The sequence below is a fragment of the Solanum tuberosum genome, unplaced genomic scaffold (genome assembly GCF_000226075.1).
Source record: "Solanum tuberosum cultivar DM 1-3 516 R44 unplaced genomic scaffold, SolTub_3.0 scf00150, whole genome shotgun sequence".
In the NCBI taxonomy this organism is placed as follows: domain Eukaryota; kingdom Viridiplantae; phylum Streptophyta; class Magnoliopsida; order Solanales; family Solanaceae; genus Solanum; species Solanum tuberosum.
This window is the reverse complement of record NW_006239073.1, coordinates 143,719-158,257: the sequence shown is the minus strand read 5'-3', so window position 1 is coordinate 158,257 and position 14,539 is coordinate 143,719. Positions and strand designations below refer to the sequence as shown.

Below are 14,539 nucleotides of genomic sequence, written 5' to 3'. Positions count from 1 at the left end.
TGGCCCCTGCACAGGGAGGCCCGCACGGGCGCTTGCCCGCCGAGCCTCCCTCTGTACAATTCCATGATTAAGTTTTGCTGCGGTCGTAAATTCTTATTTAATCGTGCATTTGATATTTACAAGAAAATGACTAAATGTGAAGATGCTAAGCCGTCATTAGAAACTTATAATTTGTTGCTGAATGCTCTTCTCAGTAAATTTAATAAGTTACATGTTTGTTACGTGTATTTACATTCTGTTCGATCATTAGCGAAGCAAATGAAGTCTTTTGGGGTGATTCCTGATACATTTGCATTGAATATGATAATCAAGGCTTACTCTAAGTGTCTGGAGGTTGATGAAGCTATTCGTGTTTATCGTGAAATGGGTTTGTATGGATGTGAGCCTGATGCGTTTACCTATGGCTATATAGCCAAAGGGTTGTGTGAGAAGGGAAGAGTGAATCAGGGGCTTGAGTTTTTTAAGGAAATGAGGAACAAAGGGTTTATTCCGAAAGGATCTACTTATATGATACTGGTTTGTAGTCTTGCTTTGGAGCGTCGCTTTGAGGATGCCACTGAGGTGGTGTTTGATATGTTGGATAATTCATTGTCACCTGATCAGCTTACTTATAAAACAGTGATGGAAGAATTGAGTAGGGAAGGAAGAGGAGATTATGCATTTGAACTTCTTGAAGAATTTAAGAAGAGGGATAGTTTAATGAATGAAAAGACTTACAAGTCTTTGTTGAATACTTTATATTTTCTTAATAAGGACTAGTAGAACTTTGATATGTTTATGTTTCAATATTGATCAATTGTCTTTTGGAAGTATATCTTTTGCCCGCCTGATGATTGAGAAGCTGTTTATCAGCAATAAGATTCAGTAACGCCATCAGCAATTAGAATCGGAAAGGCTAGTCTTGCTGTTCAGAATCATCTTTTTCCAGCATAGGTGAAGAATTATTTACTAATCCTTGTTCATTAATTTGCATGTCTTGATAATGATTCAACAAAGCTGAATCATGCCCACTATATTATTGAGAGCTAAGTTGTTCGGACTCTCCAAAAATGTTGCCGCACCTGTGTTGATCCTTCAAAAATGCACTACTTTTGAAGGGTCCAACACGCACCCGATGACATTTATGAAGAGTCCCAGCAACATATATTGAGTGGGCTGCAAGTCTTCTACATGCTTCATTACGAAGTTCGGTTTAACCAAGTATCTTTTTCTACATTGCACCTGTGCAGATGGTTCATTTTCACTTCGCAGTGCTGGAAAGTTTTGAGTTGCTGATTCAGGTGACTACAAGGACAATAATTGGAGGAAATGGGGTGTGATTATTCTTTGGCAGATGGATCTCAAACTAATGCTATGTAGTTTCCAACTGTTTGGAGCTGTGAATCAGACACTAACATGGAGAAACGCTTCATTGAACAGTGATTGACAGTAATTGAAGAAAAAGTCTGGCCACTGGGATATCATTATGTATTCAAGCAGAAAATATTGTTGGGCATGGAATGACTGTTTCAAGAGAAAAAGAGCCAGTAATCTCATGGTGCTGACTAAAATGAAAGGTTGAGCCAAACAGTTGATATGTTGGATACTTGTTGCTCATCATGCCAATTGATAGTTGAGACTTGGCTAAATCATGAAGTGTTTTGCATCTGCACGTGAATTGGTTTCTTGCTGCCCATAATCAATGAGAATATAGTAGAATTACCACAGGGAGCGACATGGAAAGTTAGTATTCATATAGCTGACCTCAACTTGTGATTGAAACATAATAGTTGTTGTAGTAGGCTTACTTGGACGCCTGTTCTGTCAAATTGAGTCTGTAAATACCTCTTGACAAAGTTCAGACTCCAAATTACTACATTACATTGTCGTTGTCATTGTCAAGGAGATGCTAATGAAACATATTTTTCAATTTTTCTTTTGCTTACTTGTATACACTTGCTGTTGGTGTTGGGTAGTGACAATATTACAAACTCCAACCCTGTAAGTAAATATACAGAACTATTTTGGAAGCTCATCCAGCAATGGTAAAGTTAACTATAGACAACGAAGAAGGAAATCAAGCACTCTCTCTTTATGTTGCTTGGTCTTGGAATATCGACTTTTATTTTTATCACAAAACATAATTTAGATATGGCATTCAAATTTAAACGTTTTAATCTTAATGAAAACAAATGAGAGGCATAAAACACCAGAACATCCCTAAGAGGATATATGTTTTAGAAACGAAAATACTCAAGAACCTTGGCTATATCTTAAATGAAGGTCCTCAAGTCCCCCTTATTTTACGACCCGTTTTTCAGTGTTGGCCCAAATTCGGCCCATTTCATTTGCCATCTAACTTAAAACTTTAATTAAAGATCAGCAGTTGGATTAATAAGAATTTAGTAGTGGTCCCCACTCTCCAATAATATTATCTAAATTTAAAGAATTACTAATATATTGGTTATCTAAATTTAAGATATCTGGAAGAATCCTGACCCTTCGTCGCGCTAAAGCTCTCTCAAAAACCTTGGAACACTCTAGAACCTAAACCCTTTCTTTTCACACTATCTATCACACCATTTAAGCCTCCATCTTCTTCATCTCCAGCACGCCATTATTTACTTTCACTGAGCTCGATTCTATCAATCAATCAATCTTCTGCGTGTGAGTGCATATTGTGTTTGACGGGAAAATGGACGAGGATTTTGGTATTCCACCGGTAGAGGGAATGAACGAGGACATGGATCTGCCGGATGACAGTTCGACCCTGAAAGTAGGCGAGGAGAAGGAAATTGGAAATCAGGGATTGAAGAAGAAGCTTGTTAAGGAAGGTGAAGGTTGGGATACTCCTGCGCCTGGTGATGAAGTCGAAGGTAATTACTAATTAGTTTGCATATGAGATTTGTTTATGTTAATGTGTTTTTTGTGTTTGCAATATTGTTTTGATTAATTAATTGCAATTGTATTAGTTGCTGTTAATTAGTATTTTGCGCTCGCTAGACTCGTGGATTGATTCTGAGCTCATTCTATGGCTTTTGGGTTATTTAATTTTCATTTGTTTCATCTACTCTGCGGTAAACGTGATTTTGTTCGTGTTATTTGAGCTCACGTTGGTTTTTGCATTTTCAGTTCATTATACTGGAACTTTGCTTGACGGAACCAAGTTCGATTCCAGTCGCGATAGAGGGGACCCCTTCAAGTTTACTCTCGGTCAAGGTTAGTGAATGTTCACTAGCTTTTTGTATTTGCTTGTTAATGGTTATTGAATAAACTTAAGTGATTTGATAAAACAAATGAAAGCTTGATTGCTCTAATAGGACCAGTATAGATGATATGAGATTGGGGAGCTTGTTTCCTCCAAGGGCTTAGTAAATATATGGTAACACGTAAATCTTGTTCCTTAGTTTAAAGTAGGATTTAGCTTGTCGAGAAGGCATGAACTTCACAACAGTAAATTTTTTATTACGAGAATCTGAAGATGTGGTGAAGCTGTTCTCACTAGCACTTTATAGCTCCTCTGAGGTTTTCTTCTTCTTGTTTCCTTAGAGGATGATTGTAATGGTCTTTGGCATTCCAAAGTAGATTTCATCCTCAATTCCAGAGATTAAGGGTTGAAAGGACAATGCTTGTCAAAGATTGCAAACAGAAAGTTGATTTGTTTGAAATCTAATTACGTGAGAACTCATATTAAAGCCAAGAAATATGGATTTTTTCATTGCGAGAAAGTCTCTGATATCTATGTAATTAGCATTTGCACTTAGATGAATTCGATTTTGCTTCAAGATTAAACAGATATGCTGATGCTTTTTATTTCCTGATAGGACAAGTTATTAAAGGATGGGATCAAGGTATAAATACAATGAAGAAAGGTGAAAATGCTATTTTCACCATTCCTCCAGAGCTTGCTTATGGAGAGAGTGGTTCTCCTCCAACTATCCCTCCAAATGCCACTCTACAATTTGATGTTGAGTTGCTATCATGGGTGAGTGTAAAAGACATTTGCAAGGATGGTGGAATTTTCAAAAAGATCCTCACAGAGGGGGAGAAATGGGAAAACCCGAAAGATCTTGACGAAGTATTTGGTATGTATTATCATTTTCAAATCACAGGGGACTATGCTATAGCTGTTTGGAACATAAATTGAGCATCTTCTTCTGTCTTCTGTAATTTAGTCAAGTACGAAGCTCAGCTCGAAAATGGCACAGTGGTGGGAAAATCAGATGGAGTGGAGTTCACTGTTCAAGATGGTAACCTTTGACTTCTTATTCCCCACAATGTTCTATTAGGTAAAAAAAGATTGTAGTTTTGTTCTGACATCCTTAATGGAACAGGTCATTTCTGTCCTGCTCTTGCTAAGGCTGTGAAAACTATGAAGAAAGGTGAAAAGGTCCAATTGACAGTTAAGCCGCAATGTAAGTGATGCTTGCTAACAAGTGACTGTGTAATCATCTGCCGATAAGAGGGATGTTGTTAATAAGTCTGATTTGTTTGCTGCAGATGGCTTTGGAGAGAAAGGAAAACCAGCCTCAAGTGATGGAGGAGCAGTTCCACCTAATGCCACATTACAGATCAACTTGGAGTTGGTCTCGTGGAAAACTGTTTCAAATGTTACTGATGACAAGAAAGTATTAAAGAAGATCTTGAAAGAAGGGGAAGGATATGAGAGACCCAATGAAGGAGCTGTTGTTAAATGTTAGTTTGTCACAGGAAAAATTCTTTAGTTTGTGCTTGTAAGTTACATGAATACTATGATATTTGAGGGTTGTTTCAATTTGCATACTGCAGTAAAACTGGTTGGCAAGCTGCTGGATGGCACAGTCTTCACAAAGAAGGGCCATGATGGGGAAAATGAAGACAACCTTTTTGAGTTTAAGACAGATGAGGGTATGACTCCGTATACATTGTTCCAACTACAGAGATCTTAAATTGTGATTTTCCCTGGTCTTTAATACTTTAACTAGTATTGACTGAGCTCTAATTTACCCTGAACAGAACAAGTAATAGATGGGCTAGACAGAGCTGTCATGACAATGAAGAAGGGTGAAGCGGCGCTGCTTACAATTGCACCTGAATATGCCTTTGGTTCATCTGAGTCAAAGCAAGATTTAGCTGTTGTTCCTCCTAATTCAACTGTGCATTATGAGGTTGAGCTTGTTTCTTTTGTCAAGGTATGTGATGTTTTCTTTCTTTTTATTTTCTAACCTTAGCTATATGTCACTGTTCTCTGGATCTATACTTGAATCATATACTCTTGTTGATGGCCTGTAGGACAAGGAATCATGGGATATGAATACCCCGGAGAAAATTGAGGCTGCTGGCAAAAAGAAAGAAGAAGGGAATGCACTGTTCAAGGCTGGTAAATACGCAAGGGCATCTAAGAGATATGAGAAGGTAGATACTTGGCTTTTACTGTGTTATTTAGAACTAGAATAGTGGGTCTTTTGTCTGTGAAGATCGAGATGCTATTGTGCCAGGATTACCTAACTGTACATTTTAACAAATGCAGGCTGCTAAATTCATCGAGTATGATACTTCCTTCAGCGAGGAGGAAAAGAAACAGTCTAAAGCATTGAAGATCACCTGCAACTTAAATAATGCAGCTTGCAAGCTGAAATTGAAAGATTACAAGCAGGCCGAGAAACTGTGTACCAAGGTATAGAACTTGAAACCTAGAAATCCACCCCCTTAAAAAAATACTCATCCTTTTTACTTTCTTCTCAAGGATTATTTGTGTGAGCTGTAGGTGTTGGAACTGGATAGCGCAAATGTCAAAGCTCTTTACCGCAGAGCTCAAGCATATATGAACATGGCTGATCTTGATCTGGCTGAATTTGACATTAAGAAAGCTCTTGAGATTGACCCTGACAACAGGTATACAACCAAGTTCATTCTATACTATACCCAAGCTATCGTATTTGTTAGTTATGGTGCTGAAGCTTGTTCTCTTATGTGATAATCAAGGGATGTGAAGCTTGAGTACAAAGCTCTAAAGGAAAAAGTCAAGGAAATTAACAAGAAGGATGCAAAGTTCTATGGAAACATGTTTGCAAAGTTGAATAAGCAGGATGCAGCAAACTCAGCCGTAAGTGGCAGACTTTATAACCCCTTGACTTCGAGCTTTACTTCTTGTTCTTTTATTGACTCACTCGTGGCTTTGTTTCTGTAGAACTCTGCTGCCAAGGAACCAGAACCGATGAGCATTGATAGCAAGGCATAACTTTTAACTCAGACATGACATAAAAAGGATCAGCATCATTTTCTTGACGGTTTCGATGAGATGTCATAAATGCCATGGAGTCGTTATAGTTGGATTTTAGGAAAAAGTGTTTGCTGAATAACCTGACTGTAATTTCTGATTTTGCATTGGGTACTTATATTGATGGATCCTCCTGTAATAGAATTTCGTCTGGCATCATTGGTGTTCCAATCTTTTACTAGTTATTATGTGTTGTCCTTTTGTTGAGAGGAATTAATAAAAGGTCATTTGAATTGCTGTAGAAAAATAATCAGTTCTTGAATTGCAAGCAAATGCCGTATTTCTAGAAATAATAATGATTGTGAGCAATAATTATGAAACGTAAGAAAGGTGGGGATTCAGACAAAATAAAAGAGACGGAAGAGATATTTCATGCTTAAGACATGAGAATTGAAAGGTGCATCCTTTGCTAACCGGTGTGTTGATGAGCCACAAGCCCTGTGCACTCCTTTTTTATTTATTTTAATAGCTATCAATAGTTATGTTCTTATAATTATTACTCCATCTTTTATTGTTTTGTACTAAGTTTCTTTGTTTACACTTTACCAATCATAATTTTCGAAGTTTAGTAAGTTCAATACAGTCATTTTGCTGCACGTTGACTGTCTTCTTTAGTATCTGCTCATCCTCCCTATTTGAAGTCTGGGGAAGATAAGCCGTAGCATTCTTGTGTTGGACCTCATAAGAGAAGAGGTAAGGTTAATATGTACATTCTTCCCTCGAGACTCAATTTGTGAAACTTATATATATTTCTTTGACACTCAATTTATAAAATTATATTGGATATATTATTGTCGTAATTAATTCAGTTTCGACCTTGATTTCCTACAAACAGGTATTTAAAGTCGAAATAAAAAAATGATATGAACGACTTTCGTATTGAATCGAGATGCAAGATGTTAGCCCAAGAATGAAAAGCCCAAAAAATGTCAGAACTACAGCCCAGCCCACATCATTTAAGGACTAGGCTTGTCCATTCAAGGTGTTAGGGTTTTAGTTCTCTTCGTTCAAAGCGGAAGAGTGGTGTGAGGGAGTGCGGCTTAGCTATCAGTAACCATGGGTATGAATCTGAACCTGCTACTTCCATCTTCTCTACGCTAATTTCATCTGCAATTTGACGAAAAAACAGACAGTTTTTATTAATTTTACTGATTTATTCATGAATATGAAGGTATCTCACGAGACTCTATGCACAAAAGGCGTGCCACTGGTGGCAAGCAGAAAACCTGGAGGAAGAAGCGAAAGTTAGTGCTACTGCCTCTTTTTCTTTTGCCTGAATATCTCTATATCTATATTACATTCATCTTTCGTTATCCTTAATTGTGCTTATATCGCTCAATTATTTGTCATGTTTATGACTACTAGGTGTTTATTCTTTAAAATGCGTTGAAAATTTATCAAAACACTGCATTTAAACGTTTTGTATATGAACACATTGTCTAACTAGTCCATGTTAGGTTTGTGAATAGAAGATATTTTTTGGATGAGTATTAGTTGAAGATTGATATTAATATCAGCAAATTGGAGTAAATGTTGGGATAGTAGTAAAGAGAAATGACTTCAGTGCATAAGCAAGGAAGTTATTTGATATTATGATGGTTAATTTACCAAATATCTAAAAATAACTTCATTTCCGAGAATAGAGCCAGATTCCTTTGCTAGTCTTAATTGCTATTTCTAATGAAGTAGTAGTAACTGCAGTAGAAATTGCAATAGAACTTGCACTCTCCCTTGTGGAATTAGTGATTTATTGGCAATTTTTCCAGGGTAATATTATTATGATTTGGTGATTTATATCAATCAAACAAGTAACTCTTCCAAGATTATTTGGGGCAGTGATAGGAATTAATATCAGGTTCTTTTCTTAAAAAAATTATTATACATGGAAAGTGGGGAGAACTGGGAGAGGGGAATACAATATGGTAAATCTAATTCCCACCTAAATGGTGGAGGTTTGGGGTACACATTAGCTACACTTAATCCCGAATAATTAGCATTAGATTAACTAAGATAGTGGAAGATATAACCTGCATTTGCATAAATTAGATTGATGATTATGACAGGAATGAAAATAGAGGACATAAAATACTTGCAATGAAATGACTGCTATAAAAATTATTGTTAGCATAGTCGTGCGATAAATTTGTTGAAAATAAACTATGATGTTGTGAGGTTGTAATGGAAAGTCTGATTGGGAAAGCTACTGATTTTGTGTGAATATGCTTTTCTTATTGTTAAAGGTATGAGCTTGGCCGCCAGCCTGCTAATACTAAGATCTCAAGTAACAAAACAGTCAGACGCATTCGTGTTCGTGGTGGCAATGTTAAATGGAGGGCACTAAGATTGGATACCGGAAATTATTCATGGGGTAGTGAGGCTACCACCCGTAAGACTCGTATCCTTGATGTGGTCTATAATGCCTCAAACAATGAACTTGTTCGTACACAGACTCTTGTCAAGAGTGCAATCGTTCAGGTTGATGCAGCGCCATTTAAACAGTGGTACCTCCAGCATTATGGTGTTGACATTGGTAGGAAGAAAAAGGGGGCTGCTGCTAAGAAGGAAACTGCTGAGGTAGCCAAATTTTGTTATCTTTACTTCCATACTTGGTTAACATCATTTGATGAGTAGTTGTTGACTCCGTGCTATCTGGCTTCCACAGCTCTTTCATTTTCCTGTTCAATCATAATTCGTTATATGCTGTGAATTCTTCATCACGGCTGTGATCTATGATTGCTTTGACATTTTTTGAAGTTTGGACATGATGTCCAGTTAAAATCAGAAATAACTTGCCCAAGATTGAGAAAGAATTGATAAAGGTAGAAAATGTACGAGTGAATGGAAAAATACGTCTTATTGAGGATACTTTTGACCTCTAACAATGCAGCGGAGGTCATCTTTTACATAGTTTGATCTCTTCTCAGTCACATTCTACTGTATCTAAATAAGTCTAGTTTTCCTAATTTACCAACTACCGGCCTATTCACTTTACTTTGAACTGTTCCAACTCCAGCAACTAATGTATTCCACTTTAATAAAATTATCCTCTCATTTTTATATCTTGAGAATCTGAAATGTCCATTATGATGACCTAAGTAGTGATGACTTCCTTCTTTTCTCTATGTGTTGATTATTTCTTTTGGTTGACAACATGGCAGGAGGGAGAAAGTGCTGCTGCTGCTGAGGAAACTAAGAAGAGCAACCATGTTCTCCGAAAAATTGAGAAGCGCCTGGCAGATCGCAAACTTGATTCTCACCTTGAAGAACAATTTAGTTCTGGTAGACTATATGCTTGTATCTCATCTCGCCCTGGTCAGTGTGGCAGAGCTGATGGGTAAGTTCCGCATTGACAACCTTGCTTCCCGGCCCTAGACTTGTGAGATTGTTTTTTTGCATCTGTTCCCACTCAAGTCATGATCTTTTTATTGCAATTGACAGGTATATCTTGGAGGGCAAAGAACTTGAGTTCTATATGAAGAAACTACAGAAGAAGAAGGGCAAGGCTGCAGCTGCTTAATTGGAGCTCTTTGAATTTTGAGACTAATTTATATGTTTTTTTCCTTTTTCCTTTTAAACAACTTGGTTTTGTGAGGATATTTTTCTATATGCGTATTCTTTAGTCTTACGATGAGTTGACATTGACGCCTGGACTTCGTTTATTGTTGGCATTCATTACTTGTTTCAGCTTATTCTGTGTTTTTGTTTGCGCCGCAGGTCGTTCTGGCTGAATTAGTGTTGTTTTTATTTCAGTTACCCATTTGTGTTGGTTTCCAAGCATTTTGGAACATTTTCTACTATAAAAATAGTTTTTTCCATCATTTTTTTAGAATGTTTGGACATAAAGTATTATTCCGATATTTCCAAGCATTTTGTAAATTTTTTAAAGTTTGGAGAAAAGCGATTAGATGGGACATTTGAGCATCACTTTTGTTGTCCAATGAGATAGGTTTCTTCTTGCATATTAGATATCATATGTTATTCACGTAGTTTTTAATCCCTTGATTTCTGTTACTATATGTTTATCATAGTTTCATTTTATTGTGGTGTAGTTGAGTCTAGGATTTTCGAAAATAGTCTATGTACCTTCATGAGGAAAGTAAAAGGTTTATTCTCACCAAATCCCACCTATCACTTGTGAGATTACATTGGGTATGGTATTGTTGTTGAGTAGCATTCCAATGGAAAGATTCATTTTCATTCATAAATCTTCTACTTTCTCAAAGCAAATATTACCTTTCTCTCAACTTTTAAGCAAGAGAAAGTGAAGAACGGATTTCAATGACCACTAAAGTCAATCACCAGCTTTGGTACAAACTTGTTGCCAAACTTGTAAGCAACATAACTTGTTCAACATCAAACGAGGAAACACGACCATGAGTGAATGCTAACAACCACTTTAGTTGTGACAAAGAGAGCATGATGATGACATAGACAAAGACATCCCAACAAATGTTCAATCAAATATAAAAGAACATCCCACTACAAATTCACTTCCAACTACACTGTCATTGCCTTTTTCTACCTACTTGGGTAAATTAATTGATCCTTAAGTCTTAAATTTTCATCATCAATCCCCCCCTAAATCTTTTTCAATTACGTTTTTCAGTATAGTTTGCTTATTCTAGATCAATATATCAATAACAAAAAGGTTATCGAACCCTACTTTGCTCATTCACAATACTACAACAAGAAAATCGTCCCTATTCCTTAGGGCGGGGGGGTTATTATACACTCCACAACTTTTCTATGTTGTGGTCCTTAAAGACTGAATTTAGCCGCTAACTCCACTTTCAAGATTGGTTGAGTTTCAACTCTCAAGCGTACTAAAGTAAATTTCATAGGATGCAAAATGGTTGTGGGGGAGACCAACTATTTGGTGATTTAGTTTGTAATTTTGAGTCCTAACTATTTTATGTCCTACAAAAAGCCATCAAATTTGCGTCAGTGTCTATTCACCTCAATCTGTCTAAACATTCTTTTCTTGATAAAGACTTCACTTTTTTTTTTTGCTTGTCATTTTCACTTTAATCGTGCCCAATTTCCTTTTTATCCTTGTATGAAAACCATTATCACAGTTTGGCACATGATTTTGACAATGTAACTAAAAGCACTTTGAAGTAAGACTAATGAATAACTAGGTTATTCACATGTTTTATGTCTCATTCATTACTTGGTACTTTACAAAAACGCTATTAGGCAACCATTGGTATTTATGTTGACTTTATAGATCACTAATTCATTTTTCTAATATAATTATAAGAGTTTTAATGATCAATATATTGAAAGAATGGGAACATGGAAATAGATTTGATTCTGTTTCAATTGTTATGTTTAAGTTTTACGCAACACATAATAAACAAGAGTAGATTTAGGTCCCGTTTGGCCATGCGATATGGTATCATTATATGGAATCATGAGATGAAATTGAAGTTTTGTTTGGACATGCGATATGATATTTTTGTGTTGTATATTTTCTCATAAACATAAAAATCCCATAAGTTGTAAAACTATTAAAATAGCCCCAATTGTTTATTCAATCTTCTCAAATAAACAAAATTTATAAAATCGCATAATAAATTATTACAAAGCTATTTGTTCTCCACTTAAGTAATTGTTTCATCTAACTTTAATTTAATAAAAAAAAAATTGAACATAAATTGTAGTGTACTAGTCTTTAATATAATCGTCCCACAAGTACAGACAATTTCCTCACGTTGAAGTTAAATTATTACAAAGCTATTCGTGAGTTAAAGTGACTATATGTTGGTGAGAATAATAAATTTTATGTCGGTGAGAATAATAAAATTTTAAAAAGTAATGATGTGATTATAAATTTTATTTACATATGAAATAAATGGTTAGTAGATATAAATGTGGGGTTGTTTTAACAAAATATAAACTCATGGATCATATTTTATTTTAAAACATCTCAAATCATGATATGGAATTCCCATATAATTTCATATCATGGTTTTTGGAGAATATGGAATCACATCTCATGATATGAAATCAATGTAAAATCGCATGTCCAAGAGTTGATTCCATCTCACGATATGGTATCACATGGCCAAACACCTACTTAATGTGCTAATTATGATACACGTAAATTCATGATATCTGTTAAACTTGATATTATTTGTTGGTTCTCACGCTTAAAAAAGTTGAATGTTTTGTGTGATTGAATACTCAAACAACAGAGGTTCAATTTCTACTTAATAATTTTTTTTTATTTCTTTAATGTTCCACCTATGATCTAGAAATTCTCGATCCATTTCTAGTCATAAAAGGATTGGTCGTCCTAATGAAAGGGATGCTCTCGTTTTAATCTCTACATGAAATATATTGTATAATCCTTTTATGCGTTCATCTACCTTTTAGCTATAAATATATAAAAATTACTGTATATATTTATACAAAAATATAAATTCTCATTTGTAGGCAACATGTTCAAGAATAGCTGTAACCATTTTGGATTTACAAACAAGTCAATTGCCAAATTGGTTCATAGTTAGAAACGTGTAAGTAAAAAAATTCTCTTCTAAAACATTTTGAATTACAAACAAGTCAATTGCCAACACTATTCTTTCCATTTTCACTAATCCTTTTTTCTCTATGTAATGTAATAATTTACTTTGTAGGGTAGCCAATTAAGTTAATTAATATTTTAGCAATTAATGGTATACTTTGCATTGGACACCCTCATGTCTGAGGCGGATACACAATTTAAATTTTAAGAGTTTCACCTTTAAAGATTTTAATATTAAGGCTATTATAATTTATACCTACTATTTATTAAAATTTTAATGAACATTTACATCATTTATGTTCCGCATTAAAAAATACTGAATTCAAATAAATCAGATCAAAATATACATCCATCCTCTTATTCTAAATTTACATGCAAGTTAGGAATTTGACAGAACTTAATACCTTTAACTCACATGTTCTAATTACATTGAAGAATTTATTTAATATTAATAAATAATTTATTCAGAGTCCAAAAAAAGTTATGACTGGAATTTCTTTGACTGCTTCAGTAAAAAGTTAAATGAGTCGAAACAAAGAAACCACTGATGCACTAAAGTAACTAGAGTAACTTTATGCTTTTTGCTTTTTGATAATCATGAAATAATTTATGAGAGTTTGTTTTTTTTTTACTGTTTTCCGAGGGGTCTAATTAAATAAGGGATCACATCACATATTATGAGAGATAAAACATTTTCTATTATACAGTTTCATGTCTAGAGCTCGAATTAAAATTTTTGATTAAAAATGAACAATATTTATTACTTTATCACGATCAGTTGTGGTCCTTACTGCTGTATTCTTAAAAAACAAGGAATCTTCTGGATTAATAAATTTCAGATTGGAAACAGCCAAACAGAAATGGAAAAAGAAATACATATGTTATTTGTCTTTACTTAGCCAAAAATAAACATTAGATTAAGAACAAACATCTAAGTCCTGTCCAGAAAATCATAGTGAAAAATTTCTTTAAAAATAGTAATCTAAATCTTGAAAAATAATTTTATTGGAATTATTTGATATAATTAATAGTGTGAACACTGATCTTCTCATTTTTTTGTGTGGCTGGGGACAAGTTTGTCGGTCTTAATATCTTGAAATATAATTAGCAAAATATTATTATGTACTAATTTACTACAATTTATTTTAACATTAGAAAACAAAAGAGAAAGAAGATTTATTTTTTTGAAAGAATCTTTCTTATTAAAAAAAGTTAAGGCTGCAAAGCAGAAATATTTTTGTTAAACCCAATTTTTACTAGTATTAACTTTCTTCTATCAAATGATTAAATCTTTAATCTAATCTTTTTCTATGGTATCTTTCCAATACTTTATTTAACCTTTTTCTTGTTCACTTAATTATTTTTGGATTAGTTGAAAAATTAAAGTCCCTTAATTCAATAGGTCTAGTCCGAATCTGACCAATTGCCAGCCTGGGATTTAACTTATAATAATATTTTTATTAAGAAAGTTTGTAAGAATAGGCTTATGATTTTTTTATTTTTTAATTATTGGACTTTTTAGCACTGTAAATCAGAAGAACAGAAGCTTCTCTATCTGGTTAATCTATTGAAAGTTAACCACTACATACACAACTAGTCGAAAGAGGTTCAACATTTATTATATACACAAATAATTTTAGTCATATATAAATAGAAGGGTTTTAGGATGAAACCGCTAGGCCCAAGCTAGCACCGCTGTCACTAATACAGCTGGTTACAACATACTTAACTTAATAATCATAAATATTTGAAAATTTTCTGATTTAATCACTGTT

General features: G+C 34.5%; 3 protein-coding genes across 3 annotated transcripts in view; all 3 read left to right on the top strand.

The window, feature by feature from the left end:
* The window catches only part of LOC102591141 (pentatricopeptide repeat-containing protein At3g25210, mitochondrial), a 2,715-nt gene extending 806 nt beyond the window's left edge, over positions 1–1,909 (top strand). The window contains exon 2 of the mRNA XM_015311019.1: positions 43–1,909. Within this exon, the coding sequence (XP_015166505.1) occupies positions 43–759 (717 nt within the window). The 3' untranslated portion in view covers positions 760–1,909. The remainder of the gene's footprint in view (positions 1–42) is intronic.
* A 554-nt stretch (positions 1,910–2,463) lies between these two features.
* Positions 2,464–6,397, top strand: LOC102590789 (peptidyl-prolyl cis-trans isomerase FKBP62-like). The gene is made up of 13 exons (XM_006352606.2): positions 2,464–2,855; positions 3,112–3,198; positions 3,804–4,064; positions 4,155–4,229; positions 4,314–4,394; positions 4,480–4,674; positions 4,768–4,866; positions 4,975–5,150; positions 5,251–5,373; positions 5,489–5,635; positions 5,726–5,853; positions 5,944–6,064; positions 6,149–6,397. Exons 1-13 carry the CDS (start codon positions 2,675–2,677, stop codon positions 6,197–6,199), a joined length of 1,725 nt encoding a protein of 574 aa, XP_006352668.1. The 5' UTR covers positions 2,464–2,674; the 3' UTR covers positions 6,200–6,397.
* Positions 6,398–7,198: 801 nt separating this feature from the next.
* On the top strand, positions 7,199–9,927 carry LOC102590439 (40S ribosomal protein S8). Its single transcript, XM_006352605.2, has 5 exons — positions 7,199–7,298; positions 7,410–7,482; positions 8,479–8,812; positions 9,397–9,572; positions 9,677–9,927. Exons 1-5 carry the CDS (start codon positions 7,295–7,297, stop codon positions 9,753–9,755), a joined length of 666 nt encoding a protein of 221 aa, XP_006352667.1. The 5' UTR covers positions 7,199–7,294; the 3' UTR covers positions 9,756–9,927.
* Positions 9,928–14,539: the final 4,612 nt, after the last annotated feature.